Source organism: Sciurus vulgaris, assembly GCF_902686455.1.
Source record: "Sciurus vulgaris genome assembly, chromosome: 3".
In the NCBI taxonomy this organism is placed as follows: Eukaryota; Metazoa; Chordata; class Mammalia; order Rodentia; family Sciuridae; genus Sciurus; species Sciurus vulgaris.
The window spans coordinates 54,643,767-54,655,409 of record NC_136463.1 but is presented as its reverse complement, the minus strand read 5'-3'; the positions used below and the strand labels follow the sequence as shown (position 1 = coordinate 54,655,409).

General features: G+C 47.3%; 1 protein-coding gene across 3 annotated transcripts; it reads right to left on the bottom strand.

Moving 5' to 3' along the window:
* Nucleotides 1–1,209: 1,209 nt before the first annotated feature.
* Nucleotides 1,210–4,659, bottom strand: LOC306658405 (asialoglycoprotein receptor 1). 3 transcript variants are annotated; one of them, XM_079135332.1, is made up of 9 exons: nucleotides 4,315–4,659; nucleotides 3,965–4,109; nucleotides 2,839–2,955; nucleotides 2,623–2,718; nucleotides 2,463–2,534; nucleotides 2,160–2,246; nucleotides 1,928–2,079; nucleotides 1,745–1,851; nucleotides 1,210–1,615 (listed from the first exon to the last, which is right to left on the bottom strand). In XM_079135332.1, the coding sequence occupies exons 2-9, from the start codon at nucleotides 4,032–4,034 to the stop codon at nucleotides 1,459–1,461; spliced, it is 858 nt and encodes a 285-aa protein (XP_078991458.1). In that variant the 5' UTR covers nucleotides 4,035–4,109; nucleotides 4,315–4,659; the 3' UTR covers nucleotides 1,210–1,458. The 3 variants fall into 3 exon arrangements, with proteins under 3 accessions (XP_078991458.1, XP_078991457.1, XP_078991456.1); XM_079135331.1 differs by having other exon boundaries at nucleotides 3,965–4,052; nucleotides 4,315–4,657; XM_079135330.1 differs by lacking the exon at nucleotides 4,315–4,659 and having other exon boundaries at nucleotides 3,965–4,220.
* Nucleotides 4,660–11,643: the final 6,984 nt, after the last annotated feature.

Sequence of the window (11,643 nt, the reverse complement as noted above, 5' to 3'; positions counted from 1 at the left end):
TCTTCCTTTCTTTTCCTGGTCCTGGGAGATTGAACCTAAGGGTACTCTACCACTGAGCTACATCCTCAGTCCTTTTTTTCTTTTTTTTTCCCAACACAGTTTCTTACTACATTGCTTAGGGCCTTCCTAAATTGCTGAGGCTGGCCTTGAACTTGTAATCCTACTGCTTCAAACTCCTAAATTGCTGAATTACAGGCATGCCTCACCATACCCAACCCAGGGGTTTTTGTTTGTTTTTGTTTTATTTTGTTTTTTAATTTTGTGACAGGGTCTCACTAAATTGTCCAAGCTGGCCTCAAACTTGCAGTCTGACTGCCTCAGCCTCTTGAGTCCCTGAGATTACAGGTATGTGCCACTATGCCTAGCTGTTGATACATCTTTTACAGGATGTACTTTTCTGCTCATCTCTAACTGCTGTATTCTGTTCAGAGCACTGCTTATTTTTGAAATTAGCATATGTCTTATATGTGAGCAAACACCCTGCCCATTTTTGTTAATATTTCCATAAGTGTCTGTAAAGTCCTAATTGGTCCTCAATCCCAGGTTTGGCTGTTGATTCTGTTAATATTGATGTTTCTTTTTCATGGTCCTGGTTGTCCTCATATGTTGGGTGACTCAGGTTGTATGTATTCATGGTATTTGTTACCTGTTTATGAATATGCTTCTGTTTAATGCACTGAATGTAATAAATGCCAGTGAATTTCATCCTAAGTGTGTGTTTGGTTGTTGTTGTTTTGTGGTACTTAAAATTGAACCCTGGGCCTCACACATGCTAGGCAAGTGCCCTACCACTGAGTTATTTCTACAGCCCTTTTTATTTTATAGAATCTCAATAAATTACCCAGGCTGGCCTCAAACTTGCATTCTCCTGTTTCAGCCTCCTGAGTAGACTGGATTACAGGGGTCACCACTGCATCTGACTCATTCAAGGTATTTGAAGCACTCAACAACTTTGGGTGGTTCAATCCAGAAGGTATTGCTGCTGGTAGGTGGTCTCCATTAACAAGCCTATCATGTGCCTATCATGAGTTTCATAGGACAGAATTACTTACCCAAGCTCAACACCTGTGAATAACAAAACTTGGCTCCTAACCAGGCCCTCTGGCCCAAAGCCCATTCAGTTCTCATGATGCCTCTACCTGCCCAAGTCTTCCTAATGCCAACCAGGCCCCTCCCAGTTCCTAATGCCCAGTAACCAGACAGTTCATAGAATGTTTAAATATATTGCTCTTCCTTTTACTCTAAAAAAAAAAAGTGTCAATAATAAGCTGCACACTGCAGAAAGTGTCATGGGTTGCCATCATCCCACCACTCCAAACAACACTATACACTCCCCCTCCCCTTTAAATCCTAGATGAAAATTCCCAAGACAGTGGAGACCCCCACACAGGAGGATTTCCAATCCCAGACCTCAGCAGCTCAAGGCATTGAGGAAATAAATTAGGGGGAGGAAGGGTCCTAGTTGGTCTTGCCCAGCTCTGTCTCACAGACCCAGCGGTAGGGCCTCTGGCAGAAGTCATCATTCCAGCGACCATCAGGGGTGAAGTGGGCACAGTCCTCGCCTCCTCCTAGCCCATGCCCATACCAGTCATCTGGCTGATCTGGTCTCCAGTTCCTGTGGACAGGAAACAGCCAGGTGCCCCAGGAGGTCAGACTCAGTCACATCCACAGGAGCCCTTCCACCATAGGGTCAAAGGTTGGGAAGGTGCCAGACCCACAGATTTGAGCAGTCACACACACTCACTTGAAGCCTGTCTCATAGTCAGTCCCATCCACCCATTTCCAAGGGCCATTTTGATCTGTTAGACCTATCCAGGTGTTCAAAGGGCCCATGTGGTGCTGGACAAATTTCTGGAAAGAGAAGAGTGGGTTGGTGACCTCTCCCTTATACAAGCCAGTCTACCAGAAGAGCCTGCCAGGATCTCACCTGCTCCTCCCAGGAGGTGACTACCACCAGGTGAGCATTCTCCAGCTGGCAGTACTTGTCTGCCTCTGGCCAGGGCCTTCCAGAGCTGGAGAACCAGTAGCAGCTGCCTTCATGTTCCACCCAGTTAATGGGGCAGCAGGTCCTCACAGAGCCTGAGAGCAAAGAGGGAGGGTGAGGAGGCTGCAACGCTGCCTGGAGTGGGGCAAAAAGTAGGGTTGGGTGCCCTCCTCACCATTGCCCTGGAGGACAGCCATCTGACAGCTCAAGCTTCGCAGGTCAGACACAAACTGCTTCACGTGGAGCAGCAAGCTGGAGTGTTCTGGAGAGATAGAGGACAGAAGGGGAGAAGGAGGAAGAGAGTGGGAGAGGGAAATAAGGTCAGTATGAACATGGGGGGAGGGATCTGTCATCTCTCTGAGAAGACCAATCACAGATGCCCCTGCCAAGAAGCCTTGGTTTGGTCTGAGAGTTGCACTCTATACCCTATACCTACACACACACACATACACAGATGTACACATACTCGCTCTCTGACCTTCACTCAGATCCTGCTGTTGTTTTTCCAGCTGGGACTCCAGCAACTTCATCTTTCTTCCCACATTGCCTCCTGGGGGAGAGACTTGCTCAGTGCCCAGATGTCTTGACCACCCCCGAACCCCTCCCAGGCCCCAGCTCCCAACCCAAGCCCCCCTCACCCTGGGTGCTCACGGCCTTGACCTCAGCCTCAGTGCTCACTGTGAAGTTGGTGAAGGTCTTTCTCAGGGCCTGCAACTCCCCCTGCAGCTGGGAGTCTGTGCAGGAGAAGGCATGGGTTTGAAAACAGGAGGGGGCTGTGTTCACCAGCACTGCACCCATCACTAACATCCCCCCACCCCAATATTGCTCCCTTCTCTTCCACCCCAGGCACCCACTTTGGGATCCAATCACACAGACAACCACCAGCAACAGAAGACTGAGGCCCAAGGAGAACAGGAGGAGGCGGGGTCCAGAGCAGAGTCGCTGCAAAAGAGGTTGAGAGGGAGGCAACCCTGCAAGAGAAAGGATAAGGAGCTCAGGGACACAGGACACCTGGAGTAGCTGCAGGGTACTTGGTGAGGAGCAGGCTAAGGCTACCCTAGTAGACTATAAGGAATCATATAGATTAAGAAATCTATATGGGATATTTTGCAGGGCCAGAGACAACTGGATGTGGGGAAGAGAAGAGGGATCCTCAGGGGGTGCAAAGCTTTGACCTTCTCTAGCACTGTGGAGGCCCTGAGACTTTGCTGACATCTAGCGGCAGGACTGTGACACAGCAGCTAATTAACCTCATCGGCGCCCCGTCTGTGGGAGTCTGTCATTGCGCCCCCTGAAAGTGAAGAGGTTTCTCCTCTCTGTGAATCCCACCCATCTTCATCTGCATGCAGAGAGAAGTCAGGGTCTCTCCCACCCATGGAGAAAAGAATGACAATCAGCCTGGTGCCTGTGAACTGGAGTGTGGGGCCTCCCCTCCCCTTTCTCCTCACCAGCACTCACCATCCCCACAAGATTCCTCTTTGCTCACAGGACAAAAAAGTGGGGAGAGGGAACTTGTTTTAGATGCACGGGAAGGGGACTCATCCTTCCCGGAGCAGAGACCCTCAGCCTCATCACAGGCTTCCTAACCTAACCCTTTTGACCTAGTTGATCCTGATACCACGTGCACCCACACACACTGGCCAAGGCTCCCTGTGGCCACGTTGGAAGAGGAAACGAAGAGGACGACTACATTCTGAAGACATAAACCCATCTCTTCAGCCTCCAGTTGTTCCCATACCTTGGGTCCGCCCCCTGCCCAAAGTCCTGAGAAACAGGTGACACAGTAAAGAAGCTTGGGCAACTGTCAGGAAGAAAGGGATTCTAATCCCATGCCCTACCTTCCCTAACTAGTGAGACTTGGCCACCATTTTCTATGAGTGTCAGACCCAGGGATGGAGCCAGGTGTCACAGGAAAAAGCAGGTTGAGGGGGTAAAAAGTCACCAAATACTCCTGTTTCAGACGGGAGAGGTGTCCCTCACCTCTTCGGAGCTGATGATGGTCATTCTCCTCATTGTCCAGGTGCTGAAGATCTTGATACTCCTTTGTCATGATAGGCCTGGTGCTGGACCGGGGACAAGTCAAAGCTGAGGCTGGAACTGAGTCTGAGGCTGAAGGGAACTGGACCTGGAGGGTGGGGTCTGTTCCTTTCTTATCTTTGACTGGAGACCCCAAGGAGGCCCTTCTTTCCTCCATCCCCTCCCAGGTCTGACATCCAAAATACAACCTCTGCCCTTTTCCCACCCAGCACTCCCCACACCCCGACCCCATACACACACAGGGACCCTTCAACCCTTCCTTCAATTGTTCTCCCTCCCCACCCCCATTTTACTTGCTGAAGTTCTGGAGGTCTGGCTCCAAGGTCCCTCGATGTAATGCAGATCCCAGGCTAAGGAAGGGGCTGAAGCCTGGAGAATTAGAGTAGGTGGCCAGCCCTGGACAGTGGGAGTGGAGGAGGCAGGGTCCATATGAGGGCCCTGGGCCTGTGTGTCTGTGGTATGGGTGTCTGTGTGTCTGAGCACGCGGAATCTGGCATCTCCAATGTTTGGGACTTTGGACGGTAAACAAAGATGGAAATGGATTTGGAACTTGGGGGTGGGAGTGGGGGATGAGTTGCCTCTGCTGTCCTCCCCAGGAAAGGGGAGTCTCCAGCCAGTCCCCACAAACACCCACACTTCATTGAACCATTTGGGAAGGGAAACAGGCCTGGGGGCACTGAGGTGCAGTTTGTTGTTTCCCCTCTGTCCCTGCCCCTTTCACTCCCTACCTCTGAGTTTCCCAGAATTGTTGGTGTCTCCAAATATCCCTGACCAGAATCAGAGGGACCGACGAGTTCCCTGCTCTTGCCCAATCCAGTTCTGTGACCCCAGAGGCCATGGCTTCCTGTGGGCTGGGCCTCAGGCTCCCCAGCCAGCCTAGCCTGACTCCCTCACTCTTCTGGGGAGTCTGAAGTCCTCCAAGAAGCATGGATGTAGGATAGGGGGCAGTGGGGAACCTCAGTTGGTCTGGCGCTGATGAACCTCCACTGACATCTGCTATGCATCCCAAGATGTCTCTCACATTCATTTCTGTTATCCCCCAGCACAACCTATTTTGCAGGAGAGAAAGTTAAGGCCCTGTTTGGCGAGAACTTGCCAGATTCACACTGCAAGGAAGCAGCACAGGAAGGACTGGGCAGCCTGGCTCTACCCTATGTGCTGCCCCCAGAACCACCCCCAGGACTGGGCTCCCGTCCCATCCACATATGAAAGTCCTGGAGTTCCAGATATGGTAAATCATGGGCTTCAGAGAGGGTTGTCTGAATTCAAATTATGTTAACTGGAAATTAACATAATTTAAATTATGGAAACTGGGCAACAATAAAGATGCTAACAAGTCTCCTTTAAGGCTCCAAATGTGAAGTTGTACAAATCCTGCTTTGCAGATATTTCAATAAAACTAGACTTGAATTGTCTAGATTATGTGAGATGTTCAGGAACACATCACTTGCATAGAGTGACAGCTCTGTATGTGCCCTCATTTGCCTGTGTCCTGAAAACCCTTGTGTTTGTTTACCTGCACTGGGCCTGTGGCCAGTGATTTTGGTGACAACTGGGGTTGTTAATTTAACACGCTCTGATATTATCACTTACAAACTGGTTTATTCAGGCCCAAAAAGCCTATGCTGATTCAGTCAGAATACTGGTTACCCCCACAGAAGTAGGGACTGTCAGGGAACACAGGAAGGTCTGGGGGTTTCCCTGAAGGGAAAGTCCACCTTCTTTTTCTGGATGCTGGTCACACAGTGATGCTTAGCTTGTAAAACTGCAGAAAGCCGTACACTTACCAAGTGTGAATCTTTCTGTTTGCATGTTTTTAAATCTGGTTTCCACCTTATAACCATGTTCCCCAAATTTATTGATTAGAGAACAGTGCTTGGACTAATGCTAAACATGTGTGTGTGTGTATATGTGTTGTGTGTATATGTGTATGTATACATATATCTATACACACATAGGCATACATATTAATCTTTATGTTTCTATTTAGAGTTACATACCTTATAATGTATATAATAGAATTGTGCATTTGCACAGCTATACTAGTTATCTATTGCTACAAAATAATTACTCCAGCCAGGAACAGTGGCACATGCTTATAATCCCAGCAATTTGGAAGACTGAGGCAGGAGGATTTCCAGTTTAAGGTCGAATGGTTTAAGGCCATAATTTAACAAGAACCTATCTCTAAATAAATACAAAATTTTAAAAGGGTTGAGGGTGGGCTCAGTAGTAGAACATGTATAAGGCATGTATGCTGGCATGTATGAGGCTCTGGGCTCAACCCCTAGCATCACAGAAGTAATAATAGCAAAAAATTTTAAGAAAGGGCTGGGCATGTGGTTCAGTGACAGAGCACTCCTGAGTTAAATCCCCAGTATGGAAAAAAAATAATAATTACCCAAAAACTTAAAAAAATAACTAGTGATCCTCTAACCCAGCTTCTGAGGATAGGGTGCAGCTTATCTGACAGGTTCTGGCTCAGTGTTTCTCACAAGAATGCAGCCAAGATTTCAGTCAGTGCTATGTTCATTTGAAGATTTGACAGAGACTGGAAGATAACCACAAAGGGGACTCACTCACATGGTGGGCAAGTTAGTGCTGGGTGTTAGCAGCATTTAATTCTTCACCACAGGACTACTTGAATGTCCTCACAACATGGATGCCAGCTCCTCCCAGAGTGAGTGATCCAAGAGCACCATTCCTTTTATGACTTAGCCTCAGAAGTAACAGGCCATCATTTCCAAACTATCCTGCTGGTCTCAGTCCTACTCATTGTGGGAGGGGACCACACCAAGAGTGAGAGTCCGAGAAAAAAGATAATCACTGGGAGCCATCTTGAAGAATGAGTGAACACATATTAGGGTAACACATGCTCAAAAACATTTTGCTGGCAGGGACAGGTGAGCAACACATTTAAAGACTATGACTGTAGATCATGGGGTCCATGAACAGTTGTTGCAGGCAGTACAGTGGTGAGTCAAATCTCTGATTGAAAGACACCTGACCTCTATGTGGAGATAAGTCAGAGGTAGGTGGTTCAGAGGCAGGGAGATCAGTCAAGAGGCTGCTGTTGGTCCCAGTGAGAAACTACAAGAATTGAGGCCAGACAGGAAGAGACACATGGACAAAACTTTAGCAGAGGAATGGAGTGGACCTCATTATTACTATATGTGCAATGAGCGAGGGAACAGAGCTGGGGCACAGGGCAGCAATGTACCTGACCAGGGTCCAGAAGACTTCTGGGAATGAGTCTGGAGTCCACAGGGATTTCTGGGCTGCAGACCTTGAAGGCAGAGTCTTGGGCATGGCCCAGTGTGGCAAAGTGCCCTGAGAAGAACCCACCCAGTAAGAGGGCAGAGTGGAAAGAAAGCCCAAGACCAAGTCCCTGCCAGAATCAGAATCAGAAGAGTGAACCCCAGAACTGCCACCTGGGAAATAGGAGTGACCTTCAGGGCTTCCTGGGACCCCAAGGGCCAAGAGAAAAATCCACCAGGGCCAGAGAGAAACATGATCTTCCTGTCAGGAGAGTCAGGAAAAGGGAAGTATTTTTTAGGCTAGGGAGGCCTGAGCAGCTGGTGGGCAGAGGAGAAGAGACTGACAGAAAGAGAACAAGTAGATATAAAGAATTAGAGAATGAGCCAACTGGAGGTCCCCCAGAAGGTTAAGTGGGCAAAGCTCATTATCAGACAGTTCTGGACTCATCTTGCCCTCGTCTAGAAAGTGGGTGTAATGCCCATCTGGGAGAGTTATTGTCAAGGTTAAGTGAAATGATGAGTAAAGAGCACTTGGCACAGCACCTGCACATACTTAGTGCTCAGCGCATGGTGGTTGTTTTTATTTATTTTTATTTTTTTTAATTGTTCTAGCAAAACCAAGAGTAGAGTTGAACCTCTGAGGCCTCTGTGTGTACAGGAAAGGGGAATTGGGGATCAGGATGGCAGAGTACACCTCTCTGCATACCCTAGAGAATGATTAACTATTTCACTGGGACAATCCTGGAACCCCAGGAGGATGTCTAAGTTCAGACAGCCCCCTGATCTTCCACAGAAGAGACCTGGATTCTGAGTTACCTTGGCCCTTGCCAACCCCTCTCAGAGCACTTCCAACCTTGTGTGGGGGACAGAACAACCTTGATCTTGCCCCCAGACCATAAAGGTGGGGGTTAGATCTCAAGCTTCTTGGGACCCCTGGCCAACAGAGAGGTGGCACCGACAGATCTCAAGAGGTGGCTCAGTGCTGACTTGCCAAAAAGGGTGGTCTATAGGTCCCCATTGCTAGGAAAGAATGGGCAGGGCTCAGCCTGAGAAAAAGCAGGAGAGATTAACAGAGAGGCACTTGGGCAGAGGGGCTCAGCAGTGGGGTAGAGGCAAGGGAAGTGGTGACTGCTAGGGCTGGATGGAGGAGGTGGTCCTCTGCACAAAGTGTAAAATCTGAACCAACATGACTACCCCTTTCAGTGAGCTTGAACATCCCATCTCTATAGTTGACAGGAACCTTGTCAGTGGGGCCAGGCGTGGACTCTGATTTTAGCAGGGTCTTCCTCCATCCTGGCTCTTATCTTCCCAACACCACTCTCTGATCTAGGCACACCTCAACTTTCCAGCCTTAGGACAGTCAGAATTTTGTGACCAGAACCCTCCCTATGCCACTTTCCTACTTTCATTTGTTTTGGTACCGCAGATTGAACTCAGGGGTGCTTTACCACTGAGTTACATCCCTAGTCCTTTTTATTTTTTGAGACAGGGTCTCCTAAATTGCCCAGGTTGGCTTCAAACTTGCAATCCTCCTGTCTCAGCTGAGGTTCATAGGCATGTGCCACTGCTCCCAGACTTCTTTTCTACTTTTAAAGGGTGACAATTTAAGAAAACTTTAAAACTCCAAATTATCCCAGGTTTTATGTAACTTCCAGGTTCATCCAATAACTGAAAATAGACCAAGAGTTCAATAAAAACCATTGTTACCATTTCCTGCTGTTGCCAGGCACTGGACTAAGCACTTACAAGTGTTGTCACCTTCATTTCTCACAAGTATTTTGCAAGGTAAGCAGTTACTAATTTCATTTTACAGCTAGGGAAACAGACTGAGAGGGTACACTGCCCAGTGACAGTGGGGCCACCATCATCCCCCATCTTAACCTCAACAACCTCCCTGGCTCTCTATTGTCCCCAGTTGTATATTCTCCACCAGCCCCCAGGGCCACATTGCTAGAAAATCTGTGTCTCCCTTCTCCCTCCTCCCTCAAGCAGCTTTTTATGGCACTTGAAATAAAATTCACGTAAAGGCCTATGTGTCAGGCCTTGCATATTTCCCTGACCCATTTAATTCACTCTACCCCAGTGCCCTCCTGTCTTCCCACTCCCAAACTTACCCCTACCTTGTCGTTGCTCTACTTGGCACCGTCCCCTCACCCCAGTCTATGTCAGCATTCAAGTCAACTCAAGTGTTGCTCCAAGAAGAGGCCATCCTGGCCACCCTGCACAAACTAGCAAGGACACATGCCCAGTGGTTACTTTACTTGCTTAATAACGTTGATTGAATTTCAAATTATCTGTCATTCCCACCGAATTAGACCCAAAATTCCCCAAAAACAAATGTTGCCTTCTCAGCAGTTTGAACACTGACTGGTACCAAGGAAGATCCAAGTGTTGTTGAAAGACAGAATTCATGGGAAGAAGAGGAGCCAGGATTTGAACCCAAGTCAGTTTAGGAGCCCAGTGCTCTTGTCCACTAAAGTACCGGCCTCTTTAAGGAACCAGGGAAAAGATCTCTATAGACTTGGAATACTATACCCCAAACTGTTACCATGGTAGAATGAAATGAGGACTTTTTTTTTTTTTAACCATATGTATTTCTATATTTGAATATTTGTCAAGTACACATATTACTTTTATGTTTAAAAATAATGCATGAAAATTCCAGCTACTTGGGAGGCCGCGACAGGATCAAAGTTTTGAGGCCAACCTGGGCAACTTAGTGAGACCCCGTCTCAAAAATTGGAGATGTAGTTCAATGGTAGAGCACTTGCCAAGCATCAGAGTCCCTGGGTTCAATCCTCCTTCTCCTCCTCATCATCATAGTGCAGAATTATGTGATTTTATCCCTTCTAGGTAAACTATCCCTAACTCCTTAGACCTGGACCCACTGCCTGCACACACTTTCCTCAGCTCCCAGATTTCTCTCTTCAGCCCATGGTAGAGAACAGCACAGCCTCACACCATCTGTTCCTATGCAAAGTCAAGCTAAGAGGATTATTTGTAAAAAAATGTCCTCTGTAGCAGGGATTCTCCCTACATGGAGACGTTAGAATCACCTGGGTAGTCTCCTGAAATGCACACCCCTGGATCCCCCCACCATGATTCAAAAGGTTGGGTCCTGTGGGACAGAAATTTTTTTCAGGGCAATTCACTAAGAGGACCACTGGTGTGAGAGACACCTTGATCCTTGGACTTGTTTAGGTTGGGGCAGCCAGGACCTCCCCAGGGTCACTGCCCCTGGGTCAATCTTATGCATCCATCTCTCAGCTTTCCTCAGGGGTGGCTACAAAAACCTCTTTTGCAACTATTCAGGATTTAAACACCACAATGCTTAGGGCCCTCCACTGTAGCCTTGCCCACTGGGGCCCCTGAGAATCAGAGGACAAGGGAGCAGAATCATAACTGGTGCCAGCTTACCTATGTCATACCTCAGGTGAGAGCTTGCCAAGCACATGAACAGTGGCATAAGGAAGGTTGAGAACCACTTTTCTATATAGCAGCAATCTGAGCTTTGTTTAGGACTTAGGGCCAGAAAAATCTGACTCCCTAAAATAAAAACTAAAATTTTTTACCTTTTATTATAAGGAACTAGGCAATGAGCCATTTCCCTTTTTGTCCTGGCTACCAGGAAGCTGAGATAATATTTACCCTCATAGCTCATCCATTTCTCCTATTTATATCTTCAGGTTCAAGTTTCTATTTTCCTACCCTCACTATTTGCAAAGCTGCTTCAAATCTTTCCTATAGAAATGAAGCATAAAGAAATCAAATGAATAAATATTCATACAGCATTCCTTATCAGCAGGAATGTTATCTTCAGAGCCCAGCTGTCTACAACTTCATGAACAGTTTCCTCTACACAGACCCCAACTTACATATGATGGTTCAGCCCATGATTTTACAACTTGACAGTGGTACAAAAGCAATACACATTTGGTAGAAACTGTACTTCAAATTTTAACCTTTGCACAGACTAGCAATAAGCTGTACAATATGCTGCAACTGCCTATCAGACACGAGATATTTAATCTTTATTATACTATAGGCTTTGTGTTAGATGATTTTGCCCAACTATGGGTTAACATAAGTGTTCTGAGAACATTTAAGGTAAGCTAGGTTAAGCTATGATGTTCAGTAAGTCAGGTGTACTGAATGCATTTTTTACTTAGGATATTTTCAAATTATGATGGATTTATTGGAATGTGAACCCATCATAAATCAAGAAGCTTCTGTATTTTCCTTTAGGGACCAATGTGCTGCCAAAAGAACTCAGAGAGCTCAGGCCAGACTAAATCTGCAGGCAAGTCACCTCTTCCTGATTGTCAGGGATTCTAGACACAGCTCCAGCCCTCTCCAGGTCCAGTC